The sequence below is a fragment of the Felis catus genome, chromosome A2 (genome assembly GCF_018350175.1).
Source record: "Felis catus isolate Fca126 chromosome A2, F.catus_Fca126_mat1.0, whole genome shotgun sequence".
In the NCBI taxonomy this organism is placed as follows: domain Eukaryota; kingdom Metazoa; phylum Chordata; class Mammalia; order Carnivora; family Felidae; genus Felis; species Felis catus.
This window is the reverse complement of record NC_058369.1, coordinates 20,845,685-20,863,924: the sequence shown is the minus strand read 5'-3', so window position 1 is coordinate 20,863,924 and position 18,240 is coordinate 20,845,685. Positions and strand designations below refer to the sequence as shown.

The 18,240-nt window shown below is 47.2% G+C and overlaps 1 protein-coding gene across 3 annotated transcripts; it reads right to left on the bottom strand.

Annotated features, from left to right (window-relative positions):
* Window positions 1-4,180: 4,180 nt before the first annotated feature.
* ALAS1 (5'-aminolevulinate synthase 1) lies at window positions 4,181-18,165 on the bottom strand. Of its 3 annotated transcripts, none has more exons than XM_003982295.6 (11): window positions 18,009-18,165; window positions 16,802-17,021; window positions 13,860-14,087; window positions 12,910-13,059; window positions 12,271-12,493; window positions 10,923-11,107; window positions 10,188-10,367; window positions 9,673-9,837; window positions 6,917-7,185; window positions 6,077-6,239; window positions 4,181-4,489 (listed from the first exon to the last, which is right to left on the bottom strand). In XM_003982295.6, exons 1-11 carry the CDS (start codon window positions 18,156-18,158, stop codon window positions 4,329-4,331), a joined length of 2,094 nt encoding a protein of 697 aa, XP_003982344.4. In that variant the 5' UTR covers window positions 18,159-18,165; the 3' UTR covers window positions 4,181-4,328. The 3 variants fall into 3 exon arrangements, with proteins under 3 accessions (XP_003982344.4, XP_044906931.1, XP_044906936.1); XM_045050996.1 differs by lacking the exon at window positions 18,009-18,165 and adding an exon at window positions 17,404-17,839; XM_045051001.1 differs by lacking the exon at window positions 4,181-4,489 and having other exon boundaries at window positions 6,208-6,239; window positions 6,862-7,185.
* Between the last annotated feature and the right edge of the window lie 75 nt (window positions 18,166-18,240).

Sequence of the window (18,240 nt, the reverse complement as noted above, 5' to 3'; positions counted from 1 at the left end):
TTCTCTCTCTCCCTCTCTCTCTTCCCCTACCCCCCCACCACTCTCTCTCAAAATAAATAAATAAACAAACTTAAAAAAAAAAAGTCCCACATGGGCTCTATCCTGCCTCTTGAGAGGGCCTCTCAGCTTCTGGAGGAGCAGGCAGAAGGAATGGCATGGCCCCACGTACTTCCTTGGCCTGTGCCTGGGGAGAAAAGAGAACAAGAACTTTCACTCAGGCTGGAGTCTAGGGGAGGCCCTTGCCAAACAGCTCTTAGGCTGTTCCGGCCACACCTAGGAGCAGGAAGCAGGGCCCAATCCAGGGCCCCATGTTTTGCATGCAGGGGACACTATTTGCCTCTATCTCAGGACAGCTGAGTCTGCCCTCAGGCAGTTCCCAGACGGAACCTTCATGTACCCACCTACCTCATGCTCACAGTTCTGGTTCTTTTGGGGCCTCAGATTCAGAAGAGCATTTTAGAGATGAAGCATGGGGGCTATGGTAGAATGACTGTTGGCTTAAGTGAGTCTGAAGATACATGGCCCTAGGTTCAACCTACAGAAAAAAGTTCTGCTGTTGTCTCCAGGATCAGAAGGGACAGAGCTCCATTATCCCAAGTCCTGGGCTCGGGTGGGACTGCTGAGAGGGACTGCCATGGCGCTGTGTTCAAGAAGGGCACCCGTGGCTGGCTCCAGGCCCTCTCTTCTGCACTGCTGGACATGGGAGCGTGAGCACCAGCTGTGGCCTGGCTCTGTAAGGCTGGGGAAGAGTGGCACTCAAGTCAGCTCACCTGGGCTAAGTACTGGCTCTGCCATTTGGATTATCTTGGGCGGTGGGCGACCTCCCCTTTGGAGCCTCAGTTTACTCATCTGTAAATAGGGGTGGCCGGGGTTACTCTGCAGGCTGTTAGAAGGCTTGGTGCTAACGTGTGTGAAGGTCTGAGAAACCTAGCAGCCCCCAGTCATCATTATTAGGTAAGGGGCTCATGCTGATGTGGCTTTGCTTTTTCATCTCTGTACCCAGAGACTGACCCTCCACCTGGAGCACTGAACGGGTTTCGGAGGCAGATGTGATTGAATCAGGGGCACAGGAAGCTGGGAGCAGGACCCTGGTGTTGCCTCCTGTGCTTTTTGCTGTCATGGGGCAGTGAGTACTAGACAAACAGAGGTCTGGTCACAAGACTTAGGGAAATCTGATAGAGGAAAACTTAAATGTAAGGAAATTCTCCCCGCTAAGATTGGAAATGACAACTCAATGACAACAACTCAGCTCAACGATGACAACTATCTTTTCCCTCAAGGATACTGTAATGCTCCTGACGTCTCCATATTCTTGGAAGATTTCTATGATATCACACATTTCTACCCTCAAGACCCTATTAGAAGCCCAGCTTCTCATTTTTAAGCAGTTCATGAATCCCATCCACTTCCTGCAGATGGTACCACCATCCTTTGTTCTCATAACCCCGAGTAGCAGTGAGGAGAGAAGGAAGGTGACCAACCTCGTTGACCCAGCTGGCTCTGGGTATTATGAGAAGGAAGGGAAGTCTTGCTAAGTATTCAGAGAGAAACATTACCCAGGCTGGAGGAACAAGTCACACTGGGAGGAAAAGAGGTGGAGGGAGTTCCCGGCGTGGGAACACGGGGTGAGTTGGGGGGGGGACAATGGGAAAGCCCGGCCGCTCATGTGGGAACAGGGCTGGGAAAGCAAGTGAGACGTTTCCTGAGCAGAAAGGAACCGTGTGGTGGTTGCGAGGTGATGTTGCCTCCCATCGTGCCCAGCGGCTGCCTAGATGTGTGGCTTTATTTGATGGGACCAGAACTCAGCCCCTCTCTCTAGGGCCAGTCCTGGAGAAGGGTGCGCCCCAGGCAGGAATGCCAGTACAACTGTCTCCAGGGAAGAGAGATCCACAGCTGCCCTACTAGAGCTAAGAGAGGGGAGCAAGGCCGGGCATTGTCTTTGTCCTCCAGCTGCGTGGGGTTCTTTCAGCTCACCTATGTTTTCCAGTGAAGTAGATTTGGTATGGCTGAATGTGTACTCTCTGAATTCATGTATTAGAGCCCTGACCCCAGTGTGGTGACATTTGGAGGTGCAGGCCTTTGGAAAATAATTAGATTCGGTTATGAAGTGAGGCCCTCATGGTGGGATTAGTGGCCTGAGAGAAAGAGGAAGAAGGAGACCTCTCTCTGCACATTCTGAGAAAAGGTCATGTGAATTTATGGCAAGAAGAGAATAGTCTGCAAGCCAAGAAGAGGCCTCTCACCAGGAACTGAATCTGTTAGCACCTTGATCTTGACCTTCCCAGCCTCCAGAACTGTGAGAAATGGATGTCTCCTGGTGTCTGGGGTGTTTTATTATGGCAGCTACAGTGAAGAAAACCCCCTTTCATTCAACACACACTTGCTCAGTGCCTGCTGTGTGTCAGGTACTGTGCTGGGCACTGGGGATATAGAAGTGAGGAGACAGAGCACATGATCAACAGGGGAAAGTCACTGCGGGTAGTGACCGGTGCTTGGAAGGGCAGCACAATAGGAGGTCAAGTGACAGTGAGAACACTAGAGGGGCTGGGTTGCCTTATCCCGGGGCTCAGGAAAGGTCTCCTCAGGACTCTTGACCTATGTGAAGAGAGGCAGCCATGCCATGATCCAGGCTAGAAAAATCCGGGGAAGAAACAATGGCTAACAGCAAGGCCCAGAAGCTGGAGCGCACCTGGGAGGTCTGAGGCCTAGGAGAGTGCATCAACGCATGAAGCAGAGTGAACAAATCGAGAATGGAGGTGGGATGGGATCCCGACCGCAGAGAATATGGTCAGCTTGTGTGAACAAGCTGGAATTTAATCCTAGTGCCACTGGAAGGCCCAGGAAAGTTCTCTGCAGGGGAGGGACATAATACACTTTATAATTTTAAAAGCTCTCTCAGGCTACCGTGTGGGGTCGAGGCTGGGGCAGATGCCAGGATGATGGCACACCTGGGATCGCAGTAGCAGAGGTGACAGGAAGTGGGCTAGCCTGACACGTATGTCAGAATTTATAGGACTTTGCCAACAGTCTCGTGTGAGAAAAGATAGCGGACTTCTCCATGAGGGACCAAAGTAAGTGGGTAGATGCTGGAAGACAAGGGAAGAGAAGGCAGAGGAGTGGGCAGGCCGAGGTGCCTCTGGACCTGTGTGGTTCGAGGTGTTCGACAGCAGTTAGCAGCGACCAGCTGGAACTGAAAGCCCAGGGCTGGGAGAGATCACATGGCGTGAGGGAAGTGCTAAGTGCAATGAGAGATGAGGCTGGTGGGTGCCCAACATTCAAAAAGGGACCAGTTCGTGAGAGAGTTCAGTGTTCAGGAGAGGCTGGTAGCACAGGTCAGAGAAGGAAGCTGTGAAAAGGCCAAGGACAGACACCGCAAAGACCACTGGGAGAGCCAATGAAAGGAAAAACATTGGATTTGGTAAGATAGAGACAAAATGTGGCTAAAAAAAAAAAAAAAAAAAAAAAAGTAGCCTCTGCAGGTGCAGGACAGAGGACCAAGTGAGGCAGCTGATCGGGAAAGAGGCAGAACAGAGGGGACGGGCAGTAGCCCAAAGGGGGTCTAGACTAAGGGAGAGCTGGCTTATTTAGTGGGTGGGTGACAAAGCCTGCTGTAGGCCAATGGGAACAAATTCATGACCTCATGACTGAGGAGGTTAGAGGTGGTTGTAGGAAGGTGCTAGAAACCATAGGACCCAGAAAAAAAAAAGCAGGAGTCAGACAGAGAAGCACGGACACGTGCACTGTCTCTGCAAGGGACACAATCACCAGGTATAGAGGGCAGACGGGCTGGAGGACTCAGTGGAGACAGACAAGCAGTTCCCTTCTGACTGCCCTACTTTCACAGGGAAGCCTGAGGCCAAGGCAGTAGCTGAGAAGGGAAAGCAGGGAGGGAAACCGCTGTGGCAGGACCACAATTAGAGGGGAGGAACTGGAGTGAAATGGCCACCACGGGGCCTGGCCTGCTCAGGGCCCCTCAGCTGCAGGGCTGGGGTGGCAGTGGGCAGTGAAGACAAAGTTGGGTTCACGCCGAGCAGGAGGGTCTGCCACCCCAGCCGGGTCCGCAGTCACTACCAGAGGACCAGGACATGCCCATCATTTCACGTATCTCAGCAATACAGACCAAGTTGAAAGGCATGAAGAAAAATGATTTTTCTGATTCAGCGCCCAGTAACAGGACCCGTCACTTAAACAAGAATTTATTTTCAGGACTGTGCTTTTACTATAGATTAAAATTTAATATAATTTAATTCACATATAAAGACAACTCTGGAGACTATGTGGATATGACACGGCCTGGGGTGCAGTGAGTAACTGAGGTCATGACACACTCAGGCCTGGGCAGATACCAACTTGCTCATGCCGGAGAAGTAGGATTTCTCTCTTTCACTCATCACTTCAAAATGCAGTGGCCTCCTGCAGAAGTTGCACTCGGCTGAGGAATGTGGCTTGAGTTCCAGACCCACTCTCTTCCACGTGGCCAGCAGATTCTCTGTGAGGAAAAAGTTTTTAAAAATTGAAGGGAGTGGGGCGCCTGGGTGGCTCAGTTGGTTGAGCATCCGACTTCGGCTCAGGTCATGATCTCATGGTCTGTGGGTTCGAGCCCTGCGTCGGGCTCTGTGCTGACAGCTCAGAGCCTGGAGCCTGCTTTCCGATTCTGTGTCTCCCTCTCTCTCTGCCCCTCCCCCGCTCTCACTTTGTCTCACTCTGTCTCTCAAAAATAAATAAATGTAAAAATAAAAAAAATAAAAAATTGAAGGGAGTATGCATGCAAGAGAAATGCAAACATTGGCCTACACAAAAAGTCAAACACTGGGGCGCCCGGGTGGCTCAGTCAGTTAAGCATCTGACTTCAGCTCAAGCCATGATCTCACGGCTCATGAGTTCGAGCCCCACATCGGGCTCTGTGCTGACAACTCGGGAGCCTGAAGCCTGCTTCAGATTCTGTGCCCCCTCTCTCTCTGACCCACCCCTGCTCGCACTCTGTCTCTCTCTCAAAAATAAACAAACATTTAAAAAAAAAAAAGTCAAACACAAACGTTGCCAGTGGCATTATTTTCGTAACAGTCAAAAAGCAGAAACAACCTAAATGTCCATCAACTGATGGATAAACACAATGTGGTATGTCCATACAAAAGATTATTCGGTATAAAAAGAAAGTGAGGATTCAGGCTACAACACAGGTGAACCCTGAAAACACTGTGCTGTAAAGAAGTCAGGCATAAAGAACCTATGTAGGGTATGATGCCAGTTATGTGAAATGTAAAGCATGGGCAAATCCACAGAGGCGGAAAGGGGTCAGCAGCTGACAGAGGCTGGGGAAAGGGGACGGCATGGCTGCTCATGGGTATGGGGTTTCTCTCCAGGGTGATGAAAAGGTCCTGGAATCAGATAGTGGTGACGGTTGCACAGCATCATGATGGACCTAAGACCCCCAGAACTGTGTACTTTAAAAGGGTGAAATTTGTGGTATGTAAATTATATCTCAATAATGCAGTTTTAAGGCAAGCAGGACCACCTGAGGAGGCTCAGGAGGCAGAACCAACCTGTGGCTGAAAGCAGCTCCTGGATCTCTGCCTTCAGGTTGGACATGGGGGTGCTGAGTTGGGTTGTACAGAACCACAAGCAGTATAAAACACTGAACAATTACGCTTATCAGAAGGTGTTAGGCGGGGGGGGGGGGGGGGGGGGGGGGAGGGGGGGTTGCTTCAGGGACTGCACCTCAAGGGAATCGAAGCCCCAGGCCGAGCTCCAGAGGGCCAGGGCAGACTAAAGCCTTCAGAGACCTCTCTCTACTCCCCAGCCGTCACCGTATATCTTTGAGTCACCCTGACAAGGGGGCAATGGAAACGGTGGGTGGATGAGCAGGCTCCCTCAGAGCTTCTAAAAGCAGGCGTATACCCCTTAAAGTGAATCAAACAAACGTCTTTTACAGTTTTATACCATCTGAGAGCATTCTTAATTACCTGGAGAAAGAAACAGTTCTGAATGCCTTTGAAGGGCTTCGATTATACACACCGCAAAGACAGCTTTATGCAACTCTCCAGTGAGGAGGTCCCGGCACTCTCCAGGTACTCACCAAGGAAGTAGTTCATCATCTGCGGTGTGTGGTGAGGAGTGGGGGCGATCCGCAGGAGCTCCTCCCCCCGGGGCACCGTGGGGTAATTGATTGCCTGGACATAGATGTTATGTCTGCTCATTAGTTCATCACACACTTCAGTGTTTTTCGCGGCATCTGCAACCTAAGTTTGACAACAGAAGGTAAGGTCACAACAGCGTGGACTGCCTCTTAGCAGCAATTCTAATGCACACGGCACTCAGGAGGCTCAGGCTCAAGCAGCAGTGCAAGCCTGCAACTTAAAGGGCCCAGCTGTGCTTAGTATGGTCCGGGGGATGGAAACCACGTAAGAAGCCAATTTCACACTGATCTCCCTCCCAAGCTTCAACTTCAGTTGATGCCAGCTAATTCTCCTATCCAGGGATGTGCATACCGTGGGAATGAAGCAGCTTTGATTGTACTAGCTGTATTAATTCTACTAATTCAACTGTGACACCAACAGTCTACTATTTACAGTGGAAAGGGCAAGACCTATTTCAAAATTAACTGAATAAAAAGCCATACTTCAAAGCGAGCCAAGTTTAGGCTCCCGGAACTTTTCAGACAGAAGCTTTGTGTTTACCCTTTTAAGGCCAGTGTTGTGGAGAAGGAACCTCTGCTCTAGCCTGCTGGGTTCAAAGCCTTCATTTTCACTGTGAAGTCAGCCAAAGGCAGCAATGAACAGAGGGCCACTGACTACAGCCCCCTGCCCCAGCAACCCCCCTGCCTCCCTCAACTTCAAGAAGGCACGAAACAGAACATCTCACACGTCATGTGCAGAGGCACAGCCCCCAGCAAGTCCAGTCACAGACAGGTCATTACCCGGACAGGGATGATGTGACTGGGGCAGTGGACAACTGGGAGGCCCGCGTCCATGAGCATCTGCCTCATGAGCTTGACGTTGCGTTGGTGCTGGCGGCGAAGCGCCCGCCCCTCAGCACTCTTCAGGATCCGCACAGACTCCAGGGCTCCAGCCAGCAGCATGGGCGGCAGGGAGGTGGTGAAGATGAAGCCAGCCGCATAGGACCGTACCGTGTCGATCAGAGAACTCGTGCTGGCAATGTACCCTCCAACACAGCCAAAGGCTTTGCCTAGGAGGAGACAGCCACATTTACTATAGCAACTGCCCCTAAATGTACCAGCAAGACGCTGCACAGCCTTAGAGCATCTTTGTCTCCTCAACGTGCCCTAAGACTATAAAGTAAAGGAATGTCCACCGATTTCTGAAAGGGAGAAAGTTGAGGAGGTTATGAAAGGGTCCTCCCCTAATTCACATGGCCACGCTGGTATCTGACTAGGATCAAAGGACAGGTCTCCACAGCAGACCTAGCACTGAGCGACCCATCCCGTGCGCCTGAAGAGCATGCCGCTGTGTCTCTTCCCACCCGGACTGGCTGCTCCCCCAGTGGGCAGGGCGCCACCTCCCACGTTGTGCATGGTACGTGGTGCATGCTCTCTGGGACAGGATCGGAATCCTCTCGCCGTGAGCATTCCCCCGGAGGCTAGAATGTAACCCAGCTAAGACATCAACTGTTTTGGTGTGACCAGAATGGTCTCCTACCTAAGTAAACACTCAACTCGGACAAGCAGCATCGCCCAGAGAAAAATGAAAACTCAGAACCTGTTAGGGTTGATTTAGGGCCCACCTCACTTTTTGATTCTCCTCAAATCCCTTTGTATAATCTGTAGCTCAAGTTTCAGGATTAAGGGCTCGAGAAGAGTCCTTCTAGATGTTAACATTGTGTTCTGTAATTAACATTCCTGCTTGAACCCCACACAGGGCTGGGTTGGTGTGAGCTCTTACAGTGGAAAATTTCTCTCTCCAGTCTGTTCCAGCTCACAATGACTACACCTTCACAAAGCCCGCATCACAAGAGCTCTTTGGAAGAAAATGGTTGCTGTAATTAAGACATACGAACAAGTGCTCTTCTCCTGGCAGGGGCTCTACCCTGAGACCCCTGACCTCTCCTGGTTTGCCCAAGGTTCTCAGCCCCTAGACAGTGCTGGTGGACACTCTCTTAGGCCTGCCCTTCCTTAATGCAGGCTGTAAACTGGCATTTCAGCAGAGTGCTACACGGGTCTCCAACTGCCTTTTTTTTTTTTTAATGTTTATTTACTTTTGAGAGAGAGAGAGAGACACAGAGCTCGAGAGGGAAGGGCCAGAGAGAGAGGGAGACAGATAATCTGAAGCAGGCTCCAGGCTCTAAGCTGTCAGCACAGAGCCTGATGTGGGGCTCAAACCCACAAACCGTGAGATCATGACCTGAGCCAAAGTCGGACACTTACCCGACTGAGCCACCCAGGAGCCCCTGCCTTACTAACTTTTGAAATCTTCAGAGCTTTACAGTTCACATTTTCATCTTAGACTCCTCATAGGCAAAGAGAAGGTCTATGGTAATTGCTTGCACATGTTTACTTATCTTCTCCACAAAAACTGAGGTAGGGCTTGTTAGCTCCCTTATACAGGTGTCCCTACTTTTCAAAAGTTGTTATGCCACTTTGCTTTTATGAAAGACCTACATTAGTACTTGGTTTTCACTCACCGGAAGAAATCTGAGAGGGCTTTCACTTTTATGAGAAAAAGTGGAAGGTGAAAATAGCCTCCAGTGTTTGGCACTGCGTACCCCAAGCAACGAAAGTGGCCCTGCCCAGCCCTATCCCCGGGAAGCACAGGCGGCACCCCAGCGTCAGGCCACCAGAGCTTTGATCTGCGTCTGTGAGCACCTGTGTCTTTGCTTTATGCCATCTTGTCTTACGAAACGTTTCAAAGGGACACTCCACTTTTAGGTAGTGGGAAAACCTGTATCGGTGAGGAAACTGAGGTGCAATTCCAGGTTACACAGCCAGGGAGCTATGCAGATGGGATTTATGGCCAGCCAGCAGGCAACATGGCTACAGCGGCCAGCCCCATGAGATAATGCTTCTCACCCAGGAGGAGCAGATAGAGTAGCCAGAGTGAACTGCAATGGTCTCCATGTAGTGGGCACAGAGCTCAGTGCTTCACACACCTGAACCCGTAGGTCCCAACAAATGCTCTAAAACATGGCTAGGATTCTTCAATATAATGGAACAATCTCAAGTACAGAAAGTAAACGCTGTTGCCATGTAGCTAGAACCGCAACTATGTTTGGAATGAGCTTGGATGGCAACAAATGGTATTTGTCATATTAGGCTGTGAGATTTAATTCTGGGAATCATGCCTCCACGATTCAAGGGATTCTGCTAAGCTGTGCCACCACCGAGAATATACAAACTCATCCAGAAAGTGGCCCAGGCTTTAAATGCTATCACACTGTCTCTTCACCTGACCCCAGTTAGTCCTGGGGCCTTGATAGGAAGATACAACTTTATTTTTAAAAAATTTTTTTAAAGTTTATTTCTTTTGAGAGAGAAAGAGGGGCAGAGAGAGGAGACAGAGAATGCCTAGCAGGCTGTGCACTGTCAGTGTGGAGCCCGATGCGGGGCTCGAACTCACAAACCACGAGATCATGACCTGAGCGATGCTTAACTGAGCCACCCAGGAGCCCCAGGAAAATATAACTTTAGTGCAGATTACAGAATGTGGAGAGTATACATACCAAGCGTTCCAGAAATGATGTCCATTTTGGGCATAACTCCGTCACGATCACCAATCCCTCCACCTCGAGCCCCATACAGTCCCACGGCATGGACCTCATCCACAAAGGTGATTGCTCCAAACTCATGCGCCACATCACATAGCTCTTCCAGTGGGCACACTGCCCCTGAGGAAAGAACACAGACTGCCTTGAAGAGCTTGCTACTTCACAAATTTCTGCTTGGTAAGAGTCAGTCAGAACAAAACAGTTTATGTTCTAAAGATATCATTTTTAATACTGGGAAGGACAATGAATTTCCCCCAGTTTCTAGTTTATCTAAGGTTCTCAGAGCCTAGTAAAAGCCAGAATAAAAAAACCTACGTTCCCTCAAACCTATACAATGCCCACCAAATACGAATTCCTAGCAGAATGAAAAGAAACTGCAAAAACAAAATAAACATTACACTTTATTTAAAGAGTCCAGGCCCAGCTTGTTTTTCATTTAAGGTTTCAGACTGGCCTCTACTTAGACTTACCATCCATTGAGTGGACGGTTTCAAAGGCGACAATCTTGGGGACCGAGGGGTCAGATCTCTGTAACAGTTCTCTGAGGTGGCTGACGTCATTGTGGCGGAAGATGTACTTTGGCACTCGGCTGTTCCGAATCCCTTGGATCATGGAGGCATGGTTCCCAGAATCAGAGTAAATCTCACAGCCTAACAGGATACAAAAAACCTCACTATTTATCAAGCCATCTGCACCAAAGACAAATTATTTCCTAGACAGTCAGGGACAACAGACTTTGCCCTGAAAGTGCTGCTTTGCCCAGTAGGAAAGACACTGCTTGCCAGTTTCTTCCCGGGAAAACCATGAACTAGTGCTTCTCTTTTGAGAAGGCCCATAGGTGTAGAATAGAATAACCACTGGGCAGACAACCAATCTGCTCTTAAATCTGGCCACCTCATTCCAAACTTTATCAAAAGATAACTACCAATGATTAACAGAATTCTCCAAAGGATTTTCCTAGCAGACAACACACATTTGAAGCAATTAGCTTAAGGACAGCCCTTCAAATCTGCTTCTTCATTAGTATCATTTGCTGCTGGAACTTTTCATGTGCAGTGAGCACTTGATGCTCAATTCAAGGAAAAATGCTCCCAGATACTATCACTGCTCTTAACTGTTTTTGGTAAGCCCTCTTTGTTGTCAATATCCCTGCTATTACTAGGAAACTCAAAAAACTCTAAGGCACCCATGACAGGCTTCCTTACCCGGCATCATCCTAGCCAGAGTGAACAGGGTCGAGTCGTTGGCCACAAAGCAGGAGGAAAACAAGAGTGCTGCATCTTTCCCATGTAAATCAGCCAGCTCCTGCTCCAGGTCCACATGGAATTTACTAGTTCCTGAAATATTTCTAGTACCACCTGCTCCAGCACCATGTTGTTTCAAAGTGTCCCTTTTATTTAAAGAAAAAAAAAAAATTGGGGAGGGAGCAGAAAATAAATCTCATGGTTCTGAACACTATGTGAATCATTCCTCTCCCTAGGAGCTAGGATACTGAACCTTACATTGATCTAGCACTCTCTCATGGTGAAACCAGGAGCCAGAAGTTTCAACTGACTTCATCTTCAGACTAGGTGGCATTTGGTGTCAACACCAGGATGATGATACCCTGAGGATAACTCCAGGGATCAAAAACAAGTGTTCGTTTATCAATCAACTAAGTACTTAGTATTAGCTGAGTTAATTTACTAAGGCTTCTTTATTCTGACAAATACCCTTCTCTCCAAACACATCAGTCGCTACATGGACATCCTGGATGGCGGTTACCTGAACCTAAACCCTCCGAAAACCAGTCACATAATGTTAGGATTTATCTATCAACACACCTCAGACTGGACTCTCTTTAGCAAACCTCCTTGGAGACTTTGACAAGCAACTCTCTCAAGTGTCCTCAGCCAGGCGAACCTCCTAAAGAACATGAATGACAGGATCTACCATCTTTTTTAAATGTCTTTTTGAAGTAGCTTTTCCTCCAGTGCTGCTAGATTTATAGCTCTCCATCCAAAGTTTCAGCAGGGATGCCTCTGTGCAAGGCTGCCTGGTGTTAAAGGCACACTCACTTAAGGAGTGGTAGTGGGTGAATAGACAGGAGGAGTCAATGAGCCAATAAACTTGAACCCTCATACACAAAGGGGCTCTACCAACTACTTGTGCGCTCGAGTTCTTTTAAAAGTAATCTGCAGAGGGGCGCCTGGGTGGGTCAATCAGTTAAGCGCCTCTTAGTTTTGGTTCAGGTCATGATCTCACGGTTCGTGGCTTCAAGCCCCACATCAGGCTCTGCACTGACAGTGTGAAGCCTGCTTGGGATTCTGTGTCTCTCTGCTCTCTTCCCCCACTTGCCCTCTCTCTCTCAAAAATAAATAAACATTAAAAAATTTTTTTTAATTAAAAAAAGTAATCTGTAGATATTTTCAAAGGCTGAGAATAGTATTTTGCTATGGTACACTTTCAGCTGCTAAATATTCCCCCCATAAAAGATCCAATCCCTCTAAATCATCAATGTCTTGCCAAATAATTGGCAATTTCAGCGGTATCTGAAAGCTGAGGGCTACTTACATGACTGCCCCACACACTCGTGGATGGCGACTCATTCCCAGGTAGTCATTGCTACACCAGACCGACACCTGCTTTTTGGTGATGAGAGAGTCCGAATAGTCATCCGCCATGGGAAAGATGTGTGCCCTCCGGTTCACAGTTTTAAAAACTCGATAGGTATGGTCATTTTTTTTCTCATCAATTTTCTTCTCAAAGAAACGATCATACTGAAAAGTGGAAACAGCTAAAAACCAAAGATGGGACAGTCTGATGGTTAGGAAGCACATCTGGGCTTTGGCAAAAGACCTGGGTTCCAACCCCCGCTTGGTCATCTAATGGCAGGGAGTTTCTGGACAAATTAATGAAGTACTCATGTGGGCAAGTTACATGACATCCTCATCTTGAGATCGTGAAGCTTTCAAATGAGACTGTGTATGTCAACTGTTTAATACTGGGCTAGGGCACAGAAAGGTAGGTATTAAGGGACAGAAGGCAGGTTACCAACAGGATTTGTATTTACTATGGCCAAGAACACCTACTTGTATCAAGCAAAACACATAGCTTTTAATCCACAACTCACCATGCAATCTTGTATTTAATCTAATGTATGTTTACGTTAAAAACCCTCTCCTGCATCAGGCAAATAATGATGAGACGTACATTTTGGCAAGTTATCTTGAAGAAGATGGGATACTCTTTCTGGTCTTTGCTTTCGCATGATATCCTGGAAGTTCTTCAGCAACCCACTTGGCTCCCCACTGTCGGTCTTCACACTAATCACACCGGGGTTCACTGAGGTTTGGGCAACCTCTGTAACAAAAGTAACAAGTGAAGGGAACCAACATTCTATTTTGAGTTCACAATATTGAATTGTCAAAATATTGTCAAAAGTGAATTACTGTCTAGTTCACCAAAAAAAAATGATCATAACCAAAGTTAGTAGTAACTGAGTGTATGAAGTTTTCTCCCTCCCTTTTATTTTAATGGTCAACGCCTGGTGTTGTTTTCTTTTGTTTTCAGAGCTACCAGACAGCTTTAATAAACATTAAAGTCCAAAGCTTTCTAGCCGGTTGGCATGCCTTCCCCACCTTCCCACTCCACCCAACCCTAATCTCAATTTTCTTCATGGAAAACAATTCCAGCCATATGCATCATTTCTGCTGGTGAGGTTTTCTGGGGACCCTGGGTGCTCTGTGGACATAGCCACAACTGGAATTAAGGTTGCCTCTTAATCATCATCAGTAAGACACACAGCTTGGGAGTCCTAAGACCATCAATTATTGCAGTATTATTTTTTTACCTTTTATCCCACCAGATAGCAGGAAAGAAAGAAAGGGCAGTTTTGTAACAGCTTACACCATCAGGGTATTTTCAGAAATGAAGCAATTACTATAAAAGGTGGTCATATCCTACACACACACCAGGAAGAAAGTCCCACATTTTGTCATATGGTACTAGGACTCCTATCTTGATGACCTTCTTCCTTGGCCCTAAAAGAGGAAGTTTCTATACAAATACTACCCTAATAAGAGCTCATACATAAATCTGGAGGATCAAAAGAACCAAAAGGACCTCTGTACTCCTCCTAATGGTTCCAGTCATCTGTTTACCTTTCCTCACGGCATGCATTTCCTGCACATCCTCCTGAAGCTCTAGACTGGCTTTGCAGAAGACGCTGCTGCCCTTCTGGCTCATCTGGGCTGCCAGGAAAGGGCATTTGCTCGCAGTGCCCTGGCTTGTGGCAAGGGAGGGATGTCCAGACGGAATCTGTGTGCCATCTGGAGTCTGCTGGGATCCATCAGGAGCCTGCTGACCCTCGGCTTTGGCAGTTTTGTCCTCTGGGGGGTGAAATGGAAAAACTGAAGCATCAGATCTGGTTGCACAACACGCAAGAAAGCCCCTTGTTTCTTTCTCTTATTGCCTCACAGAGAAGTTTTATACTTACTCTACCCTCACATTTTAGGCACAAGTTGACTTTTATTAGATTCTGCTAATTGAACCGTTTTCTCATCTGCCTCACTGGAATCAATGTGCCTGTGAGGAGTTAACTGGCATGATCTAGTTACCTTTCAAACCCACAGTATTTTTCCCTTATAAATCCACCAAAAGTAGTATTTTCTAGTTTCAGACAGCCAACAGTTCTTGAGATGGATTTCAGTAAATCTACCCTAACGACACACAACATATTTCAGGAGGGGACACACTCTTGAAGGTAAGGAGAAATGTTCATAGAATTTTTTTCTCTGCTTATATATATATTTTAATTTTTTTAATGTTTATTTTTGAGGAGAGAGCACGAACAAGCAGGAGAGGTGCAGAGAGAGGGAGACAGAGAATCTGAAGCAGGCTCCAGGCTCCATGCTGTCAGTCCAGAGCCTGACGTGGGGCCTGAACTCACAAACCCGAGATCATGACCTGAGCTGAAGTCAGACACTCAACTGACTGAGCCACCCAGGTGCCCCTCTCTGCTTATATTTTCAAAACATGTTCTTGACAAAAAGGCTTGTTGTTGCTTAACATACAAACTACTGATTTTCTTCTTAACAAAAGAAATTAGGCTAAAAGTGAACTCTTTACATTTTTGTCTAACAGAATTCAAAGTATTAGTATATGCCAAGAAAAAACCACACGGATATCACATACACAGCATCTACTAGCTCATCTAAATGCATCAAACTAGTTCACTGACTTAACACAGTTGGCTGGTAATTGTGCTTCTACTCACAATGACTCTCCTTTCCCCTGAAGCAAATTCATTCACCTTCCTTCTAGTAAAGTCTTATTCTGCATCTTCCTGGAATACTGTGAGTCAGAGGCTAACTTCTACAACTTGGTAAGATGTCTCAATGCAGTTTTCATTAAAATTTTCTATAAAATCAAAAAATTGCTTTGAAGTCCATGTCATTCATTATAAAAGTAATACACATCCACTGTGGGAAATCTAGAAAAAAAGCATTCTATCATTCAAAACATAACCACTGCAGGCATCTTAGTAAATTATGTTTTTTTAAAAACATATTTTTTTACATATGTGCAAGTTTAAAAAACAGTTTTACTTATTCTGCATGTGCTTGCTTATTTTGCCCTTTTCATTATAAAGATCAAAATAGCTGTGAATACCATTTGCAATGGCTGCAACATCTATCAAGTGAACAAGCCACGTTTTACTCAACTTCCTCTATACTAGGGACAGAATAGTAAAAGAGGATCTTGACTATTCAGGAAAAACACATAACTAACTCCTAAAAGAGTAAAGAGGAAAAGAAATCCTACACAGGATTATATCCTTTCTGCTTACAAAAACAAAACAAAACACTCCTTTCTTACAAGAAACACATCCAGAGAACACACCTAACAGAGTTTACAAGGTAAATTATTCTCTAGGATTAAGTGAAACCTGAAAAGCCACATCCTCTCCTGGTAGAGCCAGAGAAAAACTACATCCAACTCTGATCTCTTTATTAAAAACAAAATTTAGGGGCGTCTGGGTGGCTCAGTCAGTTAAGCGTCCCACTTCGGCTCAGGTCATGATCTCACGGTTCGTGAATTCGAGCCTCATGTCAGGCTCTGTGCTGACAGCTCAGAGCCTGGAGTCTGCTTCATGTCTGCCTCTCTCAAAAATAAATAAACATTAAAAAAATTTAAAGATTCATACATAAAATAAAGATACATGTATTAAAAAAATCACTAATGAATTCTATGATTCCATTTATGTGAGGCTTCTAGAGCAGTCAAATTCAGAAACAAAGTGGAATGGTATTTGCGGGGGGTGGGGCGGGGGGGGGAGTTAGTGTTGAATGAGCACAGAGTTTCAGTTTGGGATGCTGAAGAGCTCTGGAAATTGGATGGTGGTCGGGCTCTGCACTGACAGTGTGGAGCCTGCTTGGGATTCTCTCTGTCTCTCTCTCTCTCTGCCCTTCCCCTGCTCTTGCTGTTTCTGTCTCTCTCAAAATAAATAAGCTTAAAAAAAATTTAAAAACATATGAATGTACTTAACACCACTGAACTGTACATACAGTTGGTAAGAAATGGTAAGTTTTATGTTAGGTGCATTTTACCACAATAAAAAAAAATAATTTAGAAAAGAAAAAAGTTACAACTTTAAAAGCCAAAAGCTTCCACTCAATTTTGCTGCAAACCTAAAACTGCTCTAAAAAATAAAGCCTATTAAAAAAAAAAAAAAAAAAAAAAAAAAGAAGCCAAAGAGCCAAATATTTAATGAAGGAAAGGTTGAACTGGAACATCCCAACTTTATATTTATGTGAATGAGGTACTGATGAACACTAAAACTCCAACAGACATCGAATACAACCCATAAACCTGTAAGGTGCACACTGGCCACCGTCTCACCTTTCCAGATGGGTAAACTAAAAGTGCATACTTGCAGGGTTAGGATGCCAACTGTGAGATAGTCCATGCAAAGAATCAAGCCTGACACAGAGTAACTCCCTCTGTTACTGTGCCCCCATCACCGCTGTGGACTAGAAGTGCTTCTAGTCTAGTGATGAATGCTAACACTGCCACCTCCTACTTTATTGCCAATGACACTTACTCTCACTAGCCGGAGGGGTTTCTTTGACCTGCTGGCAGTGTACTGTTGAAGTGGACAGGGCCCGAGGGGCTGGCTTGGCCCCAACTTCCATCATCTTAGGGCAGTTTTGGGCATAGAACAACAGAGATTTGCCTGCCTTCTGCAGAAAGGCCTGAGGCACTCTGGATAAGAATGGGCAGCGACGAACAACAGTCTCCATGTCCGAGAGGGTGCACTGATCCTATAGAAAGACAATGAGTGACATCAACACTTAATAATCAGGCAAATACTACTGCAAGGCCATTGGGTTCAGGTGTTGCCCACAGTTTATAGCAAGGGTACCCTGGGATATAACAAGTCTCACATAATAATGTCTAAGGACAGCATTCATGTGGGACTCAACTAATCAGTGGTGACCATACTCTACCCAGGTCACCAACTTCTCCTTTCATTCCCCAGCTCTACACAAAAGCACCTGCAAAGCAACTTTACCAAGTGAAGTAAATACGGATGATTAACCACCAAGGGGCTGAGACAACAAGGGACAAGTCAGGAACAGGTTTGGGAGGTCAGAGGCTCCTTGAGGAAGATGCACAGTGCAGATAAAACACGTTGGCACACACCCAGGTGGAGAAGTGAGGCTAGGGAAGAAGTCACTGTCATTCATCCAGGCAGAGGACTCCTAGGGATCCTAAACTTCTCCTGGTCCTCACATCCCCAGACCCCAGGAAGGCACTCAGCTGGGCTCTGGGTCCCAGAGGCAAGGATTTCCCTGAGGTCATCCCCCACAGCTCTAACACGACTAAACTGAGAAAGGAGGGGACATAAAGAAGGGCAGGAAAACGAGGGGAAGTACGGTTGGGGCTAACTGGGGAGAGGCAGGAACTATAAAATCGAGGGTGTTGGGTCTGGAGTTAGATCGTAGTCCTGGGCGGGGAGAGGTCAGAGGTTATCCGGGGGTTGAGGGCTCGAGAATAACGGAAAGAGTATGAGAAAGGAATTCTAAAGAAGCGGCCAGTTAAACAGGAAATGTAAGGAGGGAGCTGAATAGGGTACACTGAGGCAGCCCAATGGGCTAAGAATCTGGGAGATGAACGCTGACCCCGAGCAGGCAGGTGATGGGTGCTGTGGGGGATGGGGTCCCAACGTCCGGGAGAGCGGGGCGCGGGCTGGCAAGACACGCGGGGACTTCCTTGCCCGGCGCCGTACCCAAAGCGCGGGCCCTCACCTGCGCGGGGGACTGCAGAGGCGGCGGCGGCTGTGGCGGAGTCGGCAGGCACCCAGGCCAAGCAGAACCAAACCGTTGCCCTTGTCCGCGGGAACCCTCAGGCCGCGAGCGGCGTCGCCCTAATATACAGCCAGAGTGAGCGCCGCGCATGCGCCATGGGCGTGGACTTCCTCCGCGCAGGCGTACCGCGTCGAGCTCTTAGCGTAGGAAGGGCGGGGCCCCTACGTGGGCT